Genomic DNA, 20,070 nt, shown 5'->3' with positions numbered 1-20,070 from the left:
ACAGACACACTCACTTGGCATTGACAAGTCTTTATTCATTATCCAGTTTCTCTTCATGTCTCTGCGGGGGTGCAAGCATCTTTCAAACCCCCTCATCCAGCCTATGTGCATTTACAACTTATCACAAGGTCCTAACTTACTCGTTGACAATGGATAAAACTATAACAGCATTTGGCAACAACAGCCATATTAACATAAATACATGTAAGCAAAATAACATTTTCAAAATAAAATCCACTGTCTCTGCAAGTTTTGTACAATAAGGTACAGTAGAGCTGGTACAACAGAAGAGGTGTTGTGGATGTTTGGGAGAAAAATGCAATATGCATTATTTCAGTCTTAAAACATTAATCAAGTGCTCCAACTCTTACATTGCAGTATACAACTGCAATAGTAAAAAGCAATATTTCAAATCATCTTCATGCAGGTTAAATAAATGTCGTTTTTTTATCAAATGTTCATTCTGCATAATTCAACTGAGTGCTGTAAAACTGCAAACACAAGCTTTGTAAACAATAACAACTCAAGTTTCAAAGGCTATCAAACCACTATAGTGCTGCATATAACCTTCAAAGTGTCTTAAATATCAGTCGATACGTTTGTAGAATAATGTGACGCACCACTTCTGAAACCCACGATTTGTAAACCAGTTTCCCACCAATGATTCCAGTGTAGCATCAGAAGAGAAATCACATCAGATGAGACATCATTTTACTAATGCCATACAGTGGGGTCAGATATGTGCTTGATTTAGAAAGTGATATGGTGTTATAGACAAAGAAAGGAGAGACAGTGGGATAGAAATACACAATAGGCTAAAAGCACTGCAATAAATCGTTTTTTGACTTCTTTCCGCCTACAGTAGCTCTGCAGCTCAATTTAGGTCCAGAAAAATATGATAAAAGGTCTGATCTTTTGACCAAAGCTACACTAGCCAACTTCACCTGTAGGCAGCTCAAAACTGTACCAGTTTCTGAAAAGACACATTTTCAAGAAAGCTTAACTCAATGCTTTCTCCAGACAATACAACTTGTTTACTGCTGTTGTCTTTCACCTAAATGTGTCTCTTCTAACACTCCACGAATAAGAGAAAACCAGTTGGATGTCAACACAGCATCAGCAACAAAAATCCAATTCAAAGACCAATCAGCTCACAATATAGTTAAATTGTTTTTTAAGGGTGCTCTGTAATTTCTGCAAACAGCTGGGCACTGTATTTTATAACGTACATGCTAATCAAGCAGGAGTAAACATTTGTTTAGGACTTTTCAGGGGTGGATTAATACACATTTTGTGAGTTTTACAACACTAACTTGGTGTATGTGGCATTTCCTCAAAATAAACTACAATGCCCATGTCTGCCGGAGCAACCGGGTGGCTCATTGATGTGCTTTTCATGTTTTTTGGCAACAATGTTTATCGTTCTTCTAAGTCTTTGCATTCAATTTTGTGGCAATAACAAAAAATGTTCTTAATCTACAGCCTTGACCATGTAACAAGATGAAATCAAAGAAAAAAGGACAAGAACAAACGTGCCCTTCGTCGTCTTTCTAAAGGACTGAGACTTCTGCAACATTTTTCTATGGACACAGTTTACTCCTGATGCTACGACTGGTCGTCTGCAGCCAGTGTTATCTGCACAGAGGCTACAAGGTAACACAGAAAGATATCTCTCCTGTTTCTGTATGTGAAGTGTCAAGAAAAGTGTGTGATTCTAGCACTACTGGAGGAGAGGGGAAACTGCTAGAAAACAATCTACAGTAGCACTGGCACTTGGACATTTATAATCGTAACAGTGACTAAGCACAAAACAAAGGGCTGTTGTTCCAGTTCGGTATTTTTTGTTTGTGTGGTGCTATCATCATGATCCCCTTCAGTCTTTTAGTTTTCGTCCAGTTAAGAGGAGTTCACTTTAGGTCTCGACCTTCCCGTACGTCCCCTCTGGGGGGCGGTATTGTTTGGGGAAGGCCTTGAGCTGCAGAGCGTTAAAGGCGTATTTACGACATCCCACGTTCTTCATGGTGTTCTCTCTCCTGCAGCCCTCACTGTGGGGAAACAGAAGCAATGCATTATGTATTTTTTATAATGAGCTGCAGGGGTTTGGTAACACGAGTGAGATTTATGACCTCTATCGTCAGCTGACCTGCGCATACAGTCCAAGGCCTGGTAGAAGACCTGCGGGGCGAGGGCGTGCTCCTGCTGCAGGATCTGACACTGCTCCAGGGTCAGGGACATGGCCGTGCGGTCCTTGGCGCTCTTACAGCTGGTGAAACGCACGCCGTTCAGACGCCGGCATGCCTGTAGGGGTTTAGACAGTGAGACAAGGAGGAGATCAGGTTGTGTATTGGTGCATGACATACGTATAGTAAGAGGAAACTATTATAAAGAATAAACATAAATATACAAGAAAATGTCAATAAAATGTGAAACAATACTGTATAAAAATATGTACAATTCATCTGAATTGAAATCAAACCTGTAGAGAAGAAATGTGCAATAAATATCCGACACAAACTATCAAATATATGGAATATATCTGAGTTAAATTAAGAGCTGTGCAGTTGGTAAAGGCAGTAGTAATTTGCAGAAATGGGCAAAAATGCCAAAGTCAGTTGCTTTGGTGCTCTAAAATTAAATAAAAAATAAATGAATGAGGATTAGGAGAAAAACGCAATCAAATTATGAAGAAATACAATTTTAAATTTGTACAATCTATTTGAAATGAAATGAAAGAGAATACTTTTGTGCAGAAATGTGCAAATGGTTCAAGAAATGTGCAAAGTTTTACAGTATGAACAGATGCAGAAGTACAAAGATATAATCCCAAAGAGACAGCATCTGTTTATGTAGTGCATGCAGACAGATGTGAGGATGATCATGTAAAGTGTAGTGTCTGTGTGAGGGGACAAGAGTCCACGGGGTTCAGGGCCTTGTTGATGGGGCAATTTGCAGATGTGAAGAAGACTACGTTTGCACAGAGAAGTGATGAGATGAGGAGGAGTGAGTGTACCTCGGCTGCTTGCCACAAAATCTCCACGTTCTTGCTTTTCTTGGCGTTCACGTTCAGGCTCAGCTGTTTGAGCAGATCGGGCACACTAGTGGTGCTGCGGGTGCGAGGCAGGCCTGAGGAACACAGGAGGAATGATTAAACCAACAAGTTACACGTTTACCCTCTGATTCATGTGTCATTTATGTATGTGAACTCACAGTCTTCTGGCAGGACTTCTTTGAATTGATCAAAGTACGAGCTGAGGCGAGTCATGCTCTCCATGTTGATCACCTCCTGTAGTGACGTGTCACCAAACCTGGACACAAGTAAACAGGACATCAAAGTTAAGATCCTTCAGGACTATCTCACTTGTCTTGGACATGTCTCAACTAAAGTTCGTAGTGTTATTTAGAATTTAAAAAATGTTTCACTGTAAAACATCTAATCGTAGTCTCACTCAGGAAACTGATGTTTTTTAATGACTTCCTATTAGACGTGATATTACAAACCCTAACCCTAACATACCACAATGTCTAAAAATGTATTACCACACCAAATTTCCATTCTGTCCCCATACTCACTTCTCGGCCATGGTCTGCTGCTCGTTGATCCCCACGTTGAACAGGACGGGCTGAACGCGCAGCAGCATCCCGTTCTGGATCTCTCGCGGCAGCGTGTCGAACATCGCCCCGGGCATCGGGACCCTGACGTTGAAGCCGTTCCTGTTTCCTGTGATCACCGGCATCATGTCCGGGGAGAAGCCCGAAGTCGCTTGGGTGACTTTAAAGGTGACATTCCTCAGGTCCATCACTCCGACACTCATGTCCTCCAACATGGCCAGCTCCTCACCTTAGACACAAGAAAGTAGAAAGACACACAAAGAAGATTTACATGAATAACTAAACCAAGGATGTTAGGGCTTTGGTCCTGTATATTTGCTTGACATTTCTTAAACTACTAAACAGAGTTAATTAAAGTGTGATTGATAGTTGTATTCTGGGCTGAGGAAGATTTAAATAAAGAAAACTTTTACTTATGGAAATTAAAAAGGTTCTTTACACACATCCTTAGACACTCCTCACACACATCCCTCACTAACATCCTCACACAAAGGTTACCGTAGGTGCTGAGCAGACCCTCGTACTGCACCAGCAGGCCGATGGTGTGCAGCTGTCTGAGGAAGCCCGAGTCACAGAGAGAGTTCCTCAGTTTGATGATGAAGCCACAGATCAGCGCCGTAAGCTGTCAGAACAAAAACACAAGTCAACACCGAGGTAGGGAGTACTCACACCTATTACTTTGAAAGTAGAAATACTGTAAGGCATGACGCACACTGTGTGATGATTAGTAATTTTCCAAAAGCTACATGTGTATTAGTGAGGGGAAAGGGGAAGGTGTAAGGTGATGGACCGTCTGGCAGAAGACGACGTCGCGGCGGTACTGCATAGTGAGGCTCATGGCGATGGTGGGGGCGCTGTCCTGCATCAGCACAAACACCATGGCCTTCTTGGCTTTGTCGCTCATCAGAGACGCACATTCTGTCAACGTGGTGAGCAGCGGGTACAGAGCCTCGCTCCACTCTAGTGCAGACACAGCAGACAGAATACACTCAAACACACACAGGGTGAGTACACACATAGTACATTTAAAAATCATTCAACATATTGCTCTTACCCGGGGAAGTCTTTTCTACCTCTGGGCTGTTTTCTACGAGGGAGAGAGAGTTTAGATAAAGACAAAATTCAACTTCTATTGCAAAAGAAGTGAAAGGGATGCAGCGGTGTGTGTGTGTGCGTGTGTGTGTGTGTGTGTGTGAGAGAGAATGATGATGATGATGATGATGGTTGTTGATGGTTTCGTGGTGGTCGTGAGGATGGAGATGATAATGGAGGATGACAGAGGATGATGGTTGTAAGTCCTTGTCTTTACACTCAGGATTAATCCTCAACCTTCAGCAGTGAGATAAATCAGTAAATGTGTGTACAGCAGCGTGAGTGTGTGTGTGTGTGTGTGTGTGTGTGTGTGTGTGTGTGTGTGTGTGTGTGTGTGTGTGTGTGTGTGTGTGTGTGTGTGTGTGTGTGTGTGTGTGTGTGTGTGTGTGTGTGTCTCATATAAATAATTCAGTACAGGCATGGGATACAAATAAAGGAAACGACAGTATGATGAGATGGCAATACCATAAATAAAAGTCAAGATAATAATAAAATAATACAAACAATAAATAAATAAAAATAAGGAACAAAAAACAATAAAATAAATAAAAATAAGGAACAAAAAACAATAAAATAAATAAAAATAAGGAACAAAAAACAATAAAATAAATACTATACCAATTATAACAAAAGCCGAAAGACACACATGACATTTGTATTGTTCTATCAAATCCCACTTTTTGTTGGAGCTGTTTTTGTCCATTTCCTGTTGTGCCACCTTGTGATGGTTTGGGGCAATTATTTCCACAATAATATTTGTGTGTGTGTTTGAGTGTGCGTACCTTTCTTAGTTTTACCCGGCTCCTCGTTGGCGAGCTCGAAGACGTCCTCGGAGCTGCTGTCACTCTGCATTTTGTCTCTCTGCAGCAGGCTGTCCACTCTCTGGATCACACAGTCCAGGCTCTTATTTACATTGAGCCACACCTTGTCCTGCACACAGACACACATTACAATGATAAATAAAAAACAAACAAAGACAAAGACATTAAAGAAGCAGTTGGACTTTGTCTACCCAATCATCCTCATGTAAATCTGCGTGCATGGAGGCGCGCTTGTTTCTACTCCCGTCGCTGCCGTCCGGAGGAAACGCATGTCGGGACGGCGAGGTGGGGGCACGGGACGGGGAGGCTGAGTGGCGAGGGGAGGGGGAGCGAGATGGGGGACGGGAGGAGGGTGAGAGGGAGGATGAGGAAGGCGAAGGAGTGCTGCGCTGAGTCGGCTCTGGACGGGCAGCTGCCAGGGCAAGGATGGCTGAGGACAGCAGCTTGGAGTCGCACACGGTCACCAGCTGACGAGTCTGCGGAGGAGGAGACGAGAGGCTGGTCAGAGTGATGTGATTACACTGTGGGAATTAAATTAATAGTGACTGGAGGAAAAAAGATCTATAACCGTGACATTAAAAATGAGGGAGAAAAGGCTTGTGATGGAACACAGTACATTTCATTTTGAGCATTAAAACGCTACTTAATTTACCCAAAAAACTAATTAAATAACTAATTAAAATAAAACACAAAATAAAATAGAAATTAAAATCGTTTTAAATAAAAAGTAAAAATACAATTAACATTAAAATTAAGTTTACACAAAAAGTAAAAATAATTTAAATTGAATTACAATTAAACCAATTGTTAATTATTGGGGTGACGGTGTTTCTGTGACTTTGAGGTGTGTTGAGTAGACTGAGAAAAATATATTGTACAATATTATATAAGCCTTTCTTGCTGCGACTGTGAAAATGTTATTAAAAGATATGTTTAGCTTCAAAGAACTGGCCAATTTTATCCAGACAATGAGAGAGATAGGAAATCAAAAGGATGAGGAAGTCAGAAGCAGAGTGAGAGAGAAATGGTGAGATCAAACCGAGAGGAAACTCTGTATATTATATAATATAATATTTGTCCTCTGAGTTACCTTCTCTGTGAGGATGGCCAGTGTTCTCTCCAGAGCGTTGGCTGAGCGCTCCTTGGCGGCTCGAGACAGACGTTCTGTGTAGTAACACACCTGTGTCTTCAGAGTGTTTATCTGACCAATCAGCTCCTTCGCTTTCACCACGTCCTGAGGCTGGTACACCATTCCTTTAGAGCCCGGACCAACAGAGCTTTGGCTGTTAAAGACATAAATAAGATCAATTGTTGAACACAGCGATGATAAAAAACAAACAAGGAATTAGCAATACACTACATGTGTTCTTACCTTTCCTCCTCATAAGTGCTGATTGACAGGGGAAAGAAAAGTCACACAAAACAGATGAATTAATCACTCATTAAATCAAACACCACCATGACACTGTTGTTCTCTACTCACTGTTTCCTGGCTTCTTCTAGCTTGTGCAGCATTTTTCGGAGGCCGCAGCCTTTAAAGCCTTGATGATGTGCTGCAGGAGCGCCGATAGTCACAACATCGTACGTCCGGTCTGAAGGGAGGACAGAAAGAAAGAGGAGACAATAACATACTGTACACACATTTTTCTTAACACTAAGAGATGCAGTAATAATACGTACCATAGCCAGACTCCCCCTGTACTCTCATTCTCTGGATGTGCAGGTTAGTGGGAATAAACTCCAACTTCTTCTCAGCTTTTAAGGTACTCGACTTAAATGAAGGACCTGAGAGCGAGCAGATAGGAGGACCATTTTTATGTTTATCTGTATATACTTTAATAGAATATAGATAAGCAAGCAAAACTTTATTTATAAAGCACTTTTCTTTCAGGTGGTAGTATAATGTCTGCTACAACAAACTCACAGCCACAAATAGAGTAATAATCTGAAGTCAATTTTAACGGCAAACTCCTTATTTGCTTTAAACCTGATATTATTTAGTTTATTTTAGCACAGTTAACACTGGTCATTGTTTGTATGAATGACTTTCTTTTTCTTTGAGCAACCATCGAGGTTCCTTCCTGGTTCAGCAAAAGGCTTGGCTGAGGACTCCTACATAGTGCAAGCAGCCAATTGGGACAAATTGGGACAAACCATCAGCCACCAAAAGTCAAAAGGGGAGTCCTTTTGTATTCTTTTAATCTTAATTACCCCTTGTTTTCGATTTGGTTTGTCCAAACCACTATGTCTTATTCATTTTGTGTCATTGTGTCAGGTTTAATGTTTAATTGCTGTTGTATTTATTAGAGTAAATACATGTGTTGTATTCCCTGTGGGGACGGATTCCCACGTAAAATTGGAGGACTGCTTTTTTTAAAAATGTAATGTTCTAAATATCTTTGTGTTTCTGACCTTTGTATTCGTGCAGGTCACTTATGGTCTCCTGATAGGTGAGGATGATGGTCTGATACTGAGTGATGATCTGCCTCCGGAGGTTCTCCCAACATGGAGACAGCTCTCCCAGCTCCTCCAGCTCACACACCCTGCACAACACACAGAAGCCTCTACCATCAGGACATCCAGCACACATACCCTTAAACACACAGAAGTGTTTCCCAGCAGGTCATCCAACTGATGCTCTGATGAGCTCACAGTTCCTGCAGCTTCTGCAATTAACATCTGCAGCTGTGCAAGTCCAACTCCTCAAACCGCCCACATTACGAGGAACCATTAGCATTAACGACAGCAGCGGGAATCGTAAAGATAACGTCTCTATCGCTGTATGAAGATGATGCCGTAGTTGAGTACATACTGGAAACACAGTTCTGATATCACACACTCATTTACCAAAGGAGACATTAAAGCTTCCTTTGTTCCCTATATGCCAAACTGCAATATAATCTGACCAGTTGCAGTATTTTACCTGACGGCGTCTTCCTCCAGCAGCAGCTTGACAAACTGTCGGGGAATATGAAGAGAGAGCGCACTCTCAGCCATCTGCTCTAGGGTCCGGAGGTGGTTACCGTCCGTTGTGGGGAACCGGTACGTTCGTGACATCACGCCCCCAAAAACTGAAGCAGACCGAAACACAGAACCACCGCCGTAAGTCAACATGATACCACTCTCACATTATCACACAGGAGGTTGATGTTTTGCTCACACTCACCAGCCTTTAGCAGAGGGTCTTTACACAGAGAGGAAGACTTGGATTTAATGGCCATGGGTTCAGTGAGGCTTGCATCGACAGAGAGAACCATCTGACACACACACACACACACACACACACACACACACACACACACACACACACACACACACACACACACACACACACACACACACACACACACACACAAAAATGTTCACATGTTTTTATTTTCTTATTCTTTAATTTGTGATCTGTAATACTCAGCCAGGCAAAACAATATGAGCTTAATTAGATTTTAAGGGATTTTCTCACCCTCCCATTAACCGTGTCTCCTCTCTGTAGTCGTGCGACTGGAGCTCTCTGCTCTCTCTTCTCCTCGATCTGCCAGGCGATGACGGTGATGTTCCCGACCCGCTCGTTCTCCCCTGACCTGACCCAAAGTGACATTGCGTAAATCAAACATCCCAAACACACATCCAGCAAGCGGTGGCTATCCGGTGTCAGAGATGAAACCAGCACAGTGTGTTTCCTGTTACCTGAGAGTCAGGTGCAGTCTGTGGTGTTTGTCCTGCAGCAGCTCCTTCACTGAGAAGGTCGACGTGCCCAGCATGTACATCTGTCCAATAAAAGCAGAAAAACCCACAAGATTGAGAGGATTTCAGTCAGACAGAGGTGGAAGAGGTATTGAAATCCTTATTACCAGAACAATACTGAGCTAAACTGTAACAATTCTCCACTACATGTCAAAGTCCTGCATTCAGATCTGTACTAAAGAAAGTATTATCAGCAAAAAGCACTATGTCCCCGATTTTTCATATTGATATTGCTGTTGCATTAGTGTGTTTTGCATTTAACAGCTGTAGTGTCGATGCAAACAGGAATTTGATCAGGTGTGTGATCTGAAAATGTACTTAAGCTGTCTGTAAAGCATAAGAAGTACAATATTTTACTCTGAGATGAAGTGGAGTTAATGTATAGAGTTACATAAAATGGAAATACATAAGTAAGGTACTTCATTACAATAAATAGAGTGAATTAACTTAGTTTTATTCCACCAATGAGGGTAGACTGTAAAGGGTTACATACTGTAGATAAGAAATGGGAGTAAGTGTTTTTTGGTTTGGGCTCACCGTGCCCTGTGTGCGGTCCTTCACATCGTAGACCGAGAGCTTGACCTGAGTCTGCTGCGTGATCAGAGAGTCCTGGAAGAACGACACGCTGCTCAGGAAGATCGGGTTACTGGTGGCCTGCAGACAGACAGAGGGACAGAGGGAGCTGAAACAGGGCTGCACGATGTGAGGAAAATAATACTGTATATCTCAATGTTTTGAAAAAAATACTTAGATAGTGTGAGGATATTACAGGGTTGACTGTTGGTGTTTGATAAATAGTCATTAGTAAGTTTGGTACAACAACCTCTATGATCTCAGTTTGAGCGTGTTTGGTCCAGAAGGCCTGAGGCGGCGTGGTGCAGCTGACGGCCACGAAGCTGGTTGGCTTTCTGTCCAGAGAGGGAGTGACCAGCTCGCTGCAGGCTGCAGACACACAGAGACACAGGAAGAGATTACACACAGTGGGATTTAATGGTGGGATGCTCACTAATCCTTTGCCGTGAGTAGAATGTAATGCAGTAGTTTTAAGTTGATGGTACTTGATGAACTGCGGTTGTATACAGTAATGCTTTCAGGTTTCACTCGGGATGAAACAAGTCTTTCCACACATATTATGTAGCAGACAACTGAGTCAGTCTGTGACAAGACACATCATCCTTCATTCCAACTGAGTGGCTAGATATATTATCCCCTTATATAATTAATATAGTTAACATGCATATCTAACAAAGCGGACAAGAGAGGGTAGAAAGTTGAAAAAATGTCAATGTTGTTGATATATTTCTTTAAACTTGTCACTTTAAGCATGTCACACATTCAGCTTTACCTTACTATACTGTATGCCTTCCTTTCTTATGGCCAACACATTTTCAAGAGAAAAGACCAAAACAACAATGATATGATATGTGATATGTAGTCTAGTTTCTATTACAGACTTCTCTAATAACAGGTCCTTACTGGTTTAGCAAACATCACTCGGACAGAAGTAAAGACTGTATTTTTTCAGGACTATTCTCAGCTGTGGACTTATAACATTTAAGTACAGCAGATGTGTGATTGAGTGCCATGTTCATCTTAATATCATAATGGTGTCATCTAACAGTGTGGCTCGTTAGTCAGCGTTTGTCTGCTAACAGTGGAGAGCGGTCAGCTGTATCAGGCTCTGGAGTCAGAGGCAGCACTTGTGTAGTCAGTGTGATGACGATGAACACATGCTGGTTGTATCAGAAGATTTAATGCTCAACTGTCTTAGACTCATGAGGCCTTTAGGTGTAAATGAAGCAGTCAATATACAGGTAGCAAGAAAACGACACACAGTCTGATCCACATAGCATCAATGCCTTCCTTCTGAACTCACCCACACTGAACTCCAGCACAGGCTCGTCTGGATCCTGGCTGCTGCCTGCAGGAGAGGAAACAGGAGCTCTGTGTTAACGGTTTTCCATCACCAATGAAGGAAACAGGTTACCATGGTAGCAGTTACTTAGTTACCCGAGAGAGCCAGCCCCATCATCTCAGCCGAGAGATCAAACGTGTTGGCCCCGTAAACCGACCACGGCCGGTGGCGGGGGCTGCGCTCCTTCCCGGACATGGCGGGGTTCACGAATGGGATGAGAAGGTCAAAAAAATAAATTCACTGGAGAGCAGAAGGATGTCAAGGAGATTCAGAATCAAAACTCCGTCTGAGATTTGTGCTTGTTCGTTTCCCTTGTGTGTTGATCTGAGAGGTCACACTGAGTTTGTCCGTGGTAAACCTGGAAGACAGACAGAAGAAACCAAAGTGATGATCTGCTGAGAGCACAGAAACAGCTGAGACAGAATACAGATGTTTGAGTCCTAAGCAAATGGAATTTAGTAAATTCGGTCAGAAAAAGAAAATGCTTGTATTGAGGAGATGAAGATGGCTTCTGGCTGCATGCATCAACAATACAACCTTCAATACAGAGGTCAGCATTTAGATCATGTAATTAAGTAAAAGTACTAATACCAGAGTGTACAAATACTCTGTTACAAGTGAAAGTGAAACGATGCAAGTGTTTTAAGGAAAATGTTCTTAAAGTATTTAAAGCAGAAAATCCTCACATTTGAGAAGCTAGTGACATGAAAACATTCCTAAAACAATCCAAATCCTCTCAATAAACTAAATGGTAACTATAATATGTAACGCCGGATAGATTTATTTCAAACAAACCTCCATATTTTTATTAAACTGTGTTCAAAAACCTAAATTCTAAAGTAGCTGTCACTTAAGTGTTTTATATTTCCCTCTGATGTGTAGTGAAATCGAACAAGTAGAAATGGAAACCCAAATTGAAGTATGAGTAACTACAATACTTGAGGTACCCAGTCACTGTCCACCACGGACCGTTAGACCAATGATTTACTAACATAAGTAACCTGTCTGTCACGCTGCTCTTTGATGAAAAGTGTTTGAGAGTTGAGTAATTTTCTGCTGTCAGTGTGCCGCTTATCTTCCCCTCTCCTAATGTGCTAATATAGGCAGTGGAAAAGAAGCTGGTGGAGGAAAAGTGTGACATTTCACTGAATCTGATATCCCGATGCTATTTATACTTTTCCTCATTTCTTTAATTGAACAAACTAATGTTTAGCACACATGCAAAGACTGTTGAGGTAAATATTTTTTCACAAATCAATCCAATTTACTCCAGATATGATGGATGAGCTTGTCACGCAAAAGCACAAAAAACCATTAGTTATTTCCCCGGAAGCATCTAGGGCACTTGATGTTTCTATTAGGTTATAATTCTGTACTTTATTGCCTTGTTCCTGTGTGGTAAGCTTTTGAATATATGTCCCCTGTGTCTAAGAAGTGACAAAACTCTAATTTAAAGCGCCTCCAGCAGCAATGAAGGAAACAATAAAAGGCCAAGTGTTTGACACTTTGCTTCCTTCTGTGGAAAGATATTAGGAAGTCCGTAATTAAAATGAAAACGATTAATCTTCTGAGCATGAACTTTCTGGTGCCCTTTGTCTTCGAATCTTTGAGAATAATTGGAAACTTCAAAGTGTCAAATAAAGGACAAGATCTTTCAAGATAATTGGTCATGGACTAATGTTCAGAGACCAGACATTTTGACATGCCGGGGGTTTGACACAAAATAATCAAAATCACAAAGAACCACCTGATAGGATATAAATACCAAACATTATCTTAATCTGACCTGTAGTTCACTATTTAACACTTGCGCTTTTGATAGGCTAAAGGGAGGGACATCTTTCAGCGGTTGACTAATCACAACAGAGCCAGCCAGCTAACCAATCGGAGCAGACTGGACTGTGGTTTCAGACAGAGGGTGAAAAGAGGTCCTGAAGCACAGGCAGTATGAGAAAAATAAAGAGCTTTTTGAACACAAAAGCATGAGTCATGTCACAGAAGAGGCACAAATCACACATATCGACCTAAAAATGTGCATTATATGTCCTCCTTAACCTCTCACACTTGCATAAGTGCTTGTGGTGTCACTTAGTGAATCCAAGACACTCATTTGTTATATCCGCCATTCATTTTGTACTATAATGCAAAAGCCACAGCGTAAATGGCTGCTCGTGGTGTTACCCAGAAGACAAGAGTGCATCTGCCAAATCAATGTGCAACAGTGAGAGAAGAGGAGTCTGAGTCTGTGCCAAGTGTGGCACATGGTGGAGACGCTGGTGTAAGAGTGAGAATCAGCAACAAGTCAATCAAGCTGGCACTATATTGATTTAGCTCCTATTGCAAAGCCAAACTACGCACTTAAATGAACTGCACATGACTCAGAGGAAGAAAAAGAAAGCAGAAAATGTAAAGGCTAAGAGGAAAGGAAAAGCAAGATGTCTAACCTAAGCTATGACGTGCTTCAATTGAGGGAATATTACTTTTCCTGTGCATGTCGGACTGATTCAGTAAACTGGAATAAATGTTGCTTCTTTTCAGAGCTGGTAGATAAATACTTTGAGGAATGGTCTGTCTTGTCCCTTTTTATTTGACAAAAAGGAGAGCAAATGTGTGTGTGTTAACCACTGTGCATTCATGTGTAAGGACTTCAGCACCGGCGGTCTATTTTTACATGTGAATGTGTTTTGACGTCACACACAAAGCAGCGTACATGAGATCTTCAGTGACGCACACTTAGTCTTCTACAGTCAAACACACACTAAGTCCAGAGTGTGAGCGTGATGCTCTTTGTCAGTTTATTCTCTGTTTTGGCACCTTCCTGTGAGGAAATGATAATTACAGCGTGGATGCTCTGCCTCATTAGGCTGTGTGGGAGTAATTGTCAATGGGAGCTGTCTTTTAAAACGCTGTAATCTCCGCTGCCTGGGGGTCTGTGGGAGGCTCTATAGGAAACCCACAGTATATCTAATGGAAAACCACGGGGAGCCACGGATCAACATCACCACATCTGTGTGACAATCAGCGACACGCCGTCTGTTCCAAGGAGAGACCGTCAGGGACTGAAACAATATGGCAATTAACTCATTGGAAACCCGATTAAGAACAATAATGCTGACTGATTAAAGCTGAAATGGTAAACATGCTATAGTTCCAGCTTCTCAAACGGGTAGATGTGTTGGATATGTCCTATATCCGATTTTGAACAGTTGGTTGTGCAAAACAAAACATTTAGAATCCATTTTATGGGATAAATGATGCTGATGATTCTTTTGATTAATCGATTAAAAGGTTGATTTATAAAATGCCAAAAAATCACATCACAGCTTGCTAGAGATGCAAGATCTTTAAAGTGCTGCAATGCCGTGTGAAGAGAAACATAATTCACATTTAGTTGATCAATAAGTCCTCGTTATACAGTGGGGCAAAAAAGTATTTAGTCAGCCACCAATTGTGCAAGTTCTCCCATTTAAAAAGATGAGAGAGGCCTGTAATTTTTATCATAGGTATACCTCAACTATGAGAGACAAAATGAGAAAAACAAATCCAGGAAATCACACTGTCTGATTTTTAATGAATTAATTGGTAAATTCCTCGGTAAAATAAGTATTTGGTCACCTACAAACAAGCAAGATTTCTGGCTCTCACAGACCTGTAACTTCTTCTTTAAGCGGCTCCTCTGTCCTCCACTCGTTACCTGTATTAATGGCACCTTTTTGAACTCGTTATCAGTATAAAAGACACCTGTCCACAACCTCAAACAGTCATACTCCATACTCCACTCTGGCCAAGACCAAAGAGCTGTCAAAGGAGACCAGAGACAAAATTGTAGACCTGCACCAGGCTGGGAAAACTGAATCTGCAATAGGTAAGCAGCTTGGTGTGAAGAAATCAACTGTGGGAGCAATTATTAGAAAATGGAAGACATACAAGACCACTGCTAATCTCCCTCGATCTGGGGCTCCACGCAAGATCTCACCCCGTGGGGTCAAAATGATCACAAGAACGGTGAGCAAAAATCCCAGAACCACACGGGGGGACCTAGTGAATGACCTGCAGAGAGCTGGGACCAAAGTAACAGAGGCTACCATCAGTAACACACTACGCCGCCAGGGACTTAAATCCTGCAGTTCCAGACATGTCCCCCTGCTTAAGCCAGTACATGTCCAGGCCCGTCTGAAGTTTGCTAGAGGGCATTTGGATGATCCAGAAGAGGATTGGGAGAATGTCATATGGTCAGATGAAACCAAAATAGAACTTTTGGGTAAAAACTCAACTTGTCGTGTTTGGAGGAGAAAGAATGCAGAGTTGCATCCAAAGAACACCATACCTACTGTGAAGCATGGGGGTGGAAACATCATGCTTTGGGGCTGTTTTTCTGCAAAGGGACCAGGACGACTGATCCGTGTAAAGGAAAGAATGAATGGGGCCATGTATCGTGAGATTTTGAGTGAAAACCTCCTTCCATCAGCAAGGGCACTGAAGATGAAGCGTGGCTGGGTCTTTCAGCATGACAATGATCCCAAACACACCGCCAGGGCAACGAAGGAGTGGCTTCGTAAGAAGCATTTCAAGGTCCTGGAGTTGCCTAGCCAGTCTCCAGATCTCAACCCCATAGAAAATCTTTGGAGGGAGTTGAAAGTCTGTGTTGCCCAGCGACAGCCCCAAAACATCACTGCTTTAGAGGAGATCTGCATGGAGGAATGGGCCAAAATACCAGCAACAGTGTGTGAAAACCTTGTGAAGACTTACAGAAAACGTTTGACCTCTGTCATTGCCAACAAAGGGTATATAACAAAGTATTGAGATGAACTTTTGTTATTGACCAAATACTTATTTTCCACAATCATTTGAAATAAATTCTTTAAAAATCCTACAATGTGATTTCCTGGATTTTTTTTTCTCATTCTGTCTCTCATAGTTGAGGTATACCTATGATAAAAATTACAGGCCTCTCTCATCTTTTTAAATGGGAGAACTTGCACAATTGGTGGCTGACTAAATACTTTTTTGCCCCACTGTATCTCCTGTTGATTCAATCTTAAATGTGGGGTCTGCTTATTTCAGCTCTAAAATTAGAATCCGAGGATATTTTTTGCTTGTGAGAAATGCCCTTCCGGTGTCTTGATGCATTTACACTGCTTTTTTTATCCGGCCAGATGTCCAAAAAAAACCCCAATAATAATAATTGTAACGTTATATAATGAGGAACAGCAAATGTTCACTTTTAAGAAGAAGGAACCGCAGACTTGTTATGGATTTACTGCTTGGAAAAAGATGATTTGATTAGTAATGATTCAGCTCTTCTTGACAGATAGCTGTCAGATGCACTGCTGGCCTGAAATATAGACAGTCAACTTGACACTTGATTAGTGGATTTAATTGACAGATCTGTAAGCGTAGTTTCTTCGCAGGAATCACGCTAAAGCAACACTTCAAATCTTGTATTTAGCTCCAGATGTTGTTGATAAGAAGTCGTTCAGCAAGAGAAATAACAATAAGAATCCACACTGAGGAAGTGCTGAATCCTGACCAGCTCCACAGCTGCTGCTCCACAGATGACGTCTGACCTGGATAAAAGGTCCCTACAGGTCAACGTTTGAGACTGAGTATTTTATTCTTCCTGCTTTAAATGAGATAAGATGATATACATGCAGCAAATAGAGAAGACAGAGCAGATTCAGGTGGTGCTCGTCAGAGTGACCCAGTTAGAGAAGCTTCTGGAGGCACAGTTGCCCCCTGCAGATGCTGTCAGCACCGGCTGCACTGCAGAGCCTCTTCCTCTGCCTCCTCTTCCTCAGCTGCCTCCTCTTCCTCCTATCATTCCTGCGTATCCCTGCACTATTATGTCACCTCTTCTATTTATTTCAATATAGGGTATTCTTTATTTATATTGTAGGTATATTGTATGCAAGGTCATCACTTTTTTCACGACACAGAGAGCTTCATCATGTCTTCACCGTGAGCCTGAGTCTTCATCATGTCTTCACTGTGAGCCGGAGTCTTCATCATGTCTACACCGTGAGCCGGAGTCTTCATCATGTCTTCTGAGTCTTCATCATCTTCACCATGAGCCGGAGTCTTCCTCATGTCTTCACCGTGAGCCTGAGTCTTCATCATCTTCACCGTGAGCCGGAGTCTTCATCATGTCTTCACCATGAGCCGGAGTCTTCATCATGTCTTCTGAGTCTTCATCATCTTCACCGTGAGCCTGAGTCTTCATCATCTTCACCGTGAGCCGGAGTCTTCATCATGTCTTCACCGTCAGCCTGAGTCTTCATCATGTCTTCACCGTCAGCCTGAGTCTTCATCATGTCTTCACCGTGAGCCTGAGTCTTCATCATGTCTCTACCATGAGCCTGAGTCTTCATCATGTCTTCGCCGTGAGCCTGAGTCTTCATCATGTCTTCACCATCAGCCTGAGTCTTCATCATGTCTTCACCACGAGCCTGAGTCTTCATCATGTCTCCACCTTGAGCCTGAGTCTTCATCATGTCTCCACCTTGAGCCTGAGTCTTCATCATGTCTCCACCTTGAGCCTGAGTCTTCATCATGTCTCCACCTTGAGCCTGAGTCTTCATCATGTCTCTACTTTGAGCCTGAGTTTATAAAGGGACCCTATGCTTTAGAGGACGCTGTGCCCCAGATGATGTGCCGAGTGGCTACAAGGACTTTTATTGCACATATAGACTTATCTTAAATAAGTATGTACTAATTGATACTAACACGGTGCAACTCTCACAAAACCCAATTTCCTCCTGGGGTTGATTTACTGATGCGTTGAAATAGTATTGGGGATGAAATCAGACATTTCATAAAGTAGTGGGGATGTCCCCAGGGTCCCCAGTGTAAAGGACACCAGTGAGCATGGGACTTTACATTGGCGACGACTGTGCTGTAGTTTTTGTGACAATAAAGCCTTTAAATATTAAAGTGTCTCCTGAATGTCTCCCTGTTTCTGCTCAGTCATCGTCCCTCACGTTCTCTCTTTTTGTGCCCCAGCTACCTCCCGGTCCCATGTTCCCCTGTGACCCGCCGTCCCTCTCAATTTCATTCTATTGATCCTGTTTCAGTCCCGAGCCGAGCAGCGCAGCTCTGCCCTCCCTGGAGTCTGATCTACGACCGGCTGCTTGATGTAAGAAATGTGTGGCGTTACCATGGACACATGGGCGGCTGCCTCCATCCTCACATCTATAAATTGCTTTGTGATCAGATTGATCAAAGGGGAGCCGAATATGCAAAGGTGTTTACTCCCGAGAGGAGAACATATATCAACACACACACACACACACACACACACACACACACACACACACACACACACACACACACACACACACACACACACACACACACACACACACACACTCGTTAATAGGAAGCAGCGTCATGCATAAAATCGCTCTTGTTACCCAGACAGCAGTAAACTGAGCATGAGAAAGGCAAGCTTTTGCTGCAACTCAATACTATTTTCATTATATATTTACCTACTTGTTTAATTGACTGGTCTTTAAAATCTCTGAAAATATTGATAAATGTAAATTCCAAAGTGAGGTCTTATATTATGATAGAAAACAGAGGCTAAAGAGGCTAATAGGAGCATTTTATGACATTGTTGCATGACATTAATTGGGAGTATTTGTCCGACTAAGTGAGTCTTTACAGCTCTAGATGATGACAATAATTAATGAACTTGCTAAGGTGCTACAGGTTCACACATACCATAGGTAGATCAGTATCAGGAGAATCACATAGTTAAGAAACCTCAAATGTCTCCCTCAAAAAGCTTCACCACACATACCAGCACACTGACAGAAACAGAGGGGACAGTTAGAGGTGAGCCTCAGAAAGTCTCATTGTGTTCCCACTGTTACGATATAATAAAAAAACAATGATTCAACAGATCAAACCTAATCCTCCCTCTCTCTGGAAAGCATCTGGGAGGACAGTAATGGCGTGACACGTACTGCTTCATGAGCAACACATCCGGGTTGGGATGTAGTGTGTGTGTAACCACAAACATACATGTTAACATTATGCTCTATAATCCCACATCAACTCTATGCTGGCCTTCTGTAAGTAACCCTGCGTGAAACAGGATGTCAGCCTGTGTGTGTACCAGCCTGCCTGCGTGGAAATATATAAGAGGCCAAAGCTGTGCAATGGAAATCTATTTATGGAAGCACTGGATGCTAATATTGTCATTATAGTATTGTGGGTGCATTTTTATTCACTGACAGCCGCACAATAACAACTATTGCGTCATGATAGCTGCTGATGCTCAGTGATGCTGCTGCATGCTGCTGCAGGATGTACCTATAGACCCCACAATTAAAAACACGTCATATTTAAGAATAAGCAGATTAATCTACATTTAATATCCTGCTGTGGCTGTACACTTGTCTTATTCTGCTCCTGCTGCGAGCTGCTGTTCTGTCTTTGTGTGATAAACGCCCTCGACGAACCGAGACTAGTGACAAGACAAAAGAAACCCAGATAAATATAAATATATCATACCGTTTGGAGAAATGCTAAGATTTCTTCTCATGTTGATGCGCATCCTGGTTGCTGGTCGACGATGTCTGCAGTCAGGACTCGCCCTGGCTCCCTCTGACACATCCAGGCGTAAAACCTCCGCAGATCCTCCTGCCTCCACTAGGAGGCGATATCGGCCAGTCTGCAGGGAATAAAGAAAGGCCGGTTTATTTATAGGCCTCATTTTAAAACCAAGGCAATTTGAAGAGTTGTACAAAACAAAAAACTTTAAGACATTTCAAAATAGCAAAAAGAAAATAAATCAAAACAAGTTTAAAAAGGCATGAATCAAATACAAGAATACAAGTTTCAGTGTTGTTGAAGTGAATGTTATTTTAACAGAAAACTGTTGCTCTATTA

At 42.1% G+C, this 20,070-nt stretch overlaps 1 protein-coding gene across 1 annotated transcript; it reads right to left on the bottom strand.

Annotated features, from left to right (window-relative positions):
• Positions 1–14: 14 nt before the first annotated feature.
• inpp4aa (inositol polyphosphate-4-phosphatase type I Aa) lies at positions 15–19,814 on the bottom strand. Its single transcript, XM_063888613.1, has 24 exons — positions 19,693–19,814; positions 11,274–11,536; positions 11,140–11,184; positions 10,087–10,205; positions 9,801–9,917; positions 9,207–9,286; positions 8,983–9,100; positions 8,689–8,779; positions 8,446–8,593; positions 7,935–8,065; positions 7,203–7,307; positions 7,006–7,114; positions 6,895–6,912; positions 6,613–6,805; positions 5,714–5,998; positions 5,484–5,631; positions 4,664–4,696; positions 4,400–4,569; positions 4,108–4,231; positions 3,571–3,838; positions 3,208–3,305; positions 3,011–3,123; positions 2,144–2,298; positions 15–2,045 (listed from the first exon to the last, which is right to left on the bottom strand). Exons 2-24 carry the CDS (start codon positions 11,371–11,373, stop codon positions 1,913–1,915), a joined length of 2,901 nt encoding a protein of 966 aa, XP_063744683.1. The 5' UTR covers positions 11,374–11,536; positions 19,693–19,814; the 3' UTR covers positions 15–1,912.
• Positions 19,815–20,070: the final 256 nt, after the last annotated feature.

This window comes from Eleginops maclovinus, chromosome 7, assembly GCF_036324505.1.
Source record: "Eleginops maclovinus isolate JMC-PN-2008 ecotype Puerto Natales chromosome 7, JC_Emac_rtc_rv5, whole genome shotgun sequence".
Taxonomy (NCBI): Eukaryota; Metazoa; Chordata; class Actinopteri; order Perciformes; family Eleginopidae; genus Eleginops; species Eleginops maclovinus.
The sequence above is the reverse complement of the archived record's forward strand: the minus strand, read 5'-3'. Positions and strand labels throughout refer to the sequence as shown.

Bases quoted from the DNA above. Each gene is read 5' to 3' on its own strand.
- inpp4aa (XM_063888613.1), bottom strand. From the start codon at position 11,373: ATGTCCGGGAAGGAGCGCAGCCCCCGCCACCGGCCGTGGTCGGTTTAC. The intron at 8,066-8,445 runs GTAAAATACTGC...TGTGTTGTGCAG, and splicing joins CTGGAGGAAGACGCCGTCAG to GGTGTGTGAGCTGGAGGAGC. The intron at 3,306-3,570 runs GTGAGTATGGGG...ACTTGTGTCCAG, and splicing joins CAGCAGACCATGGCCGAGAA to GTTTGGTGACACGTCACTAC.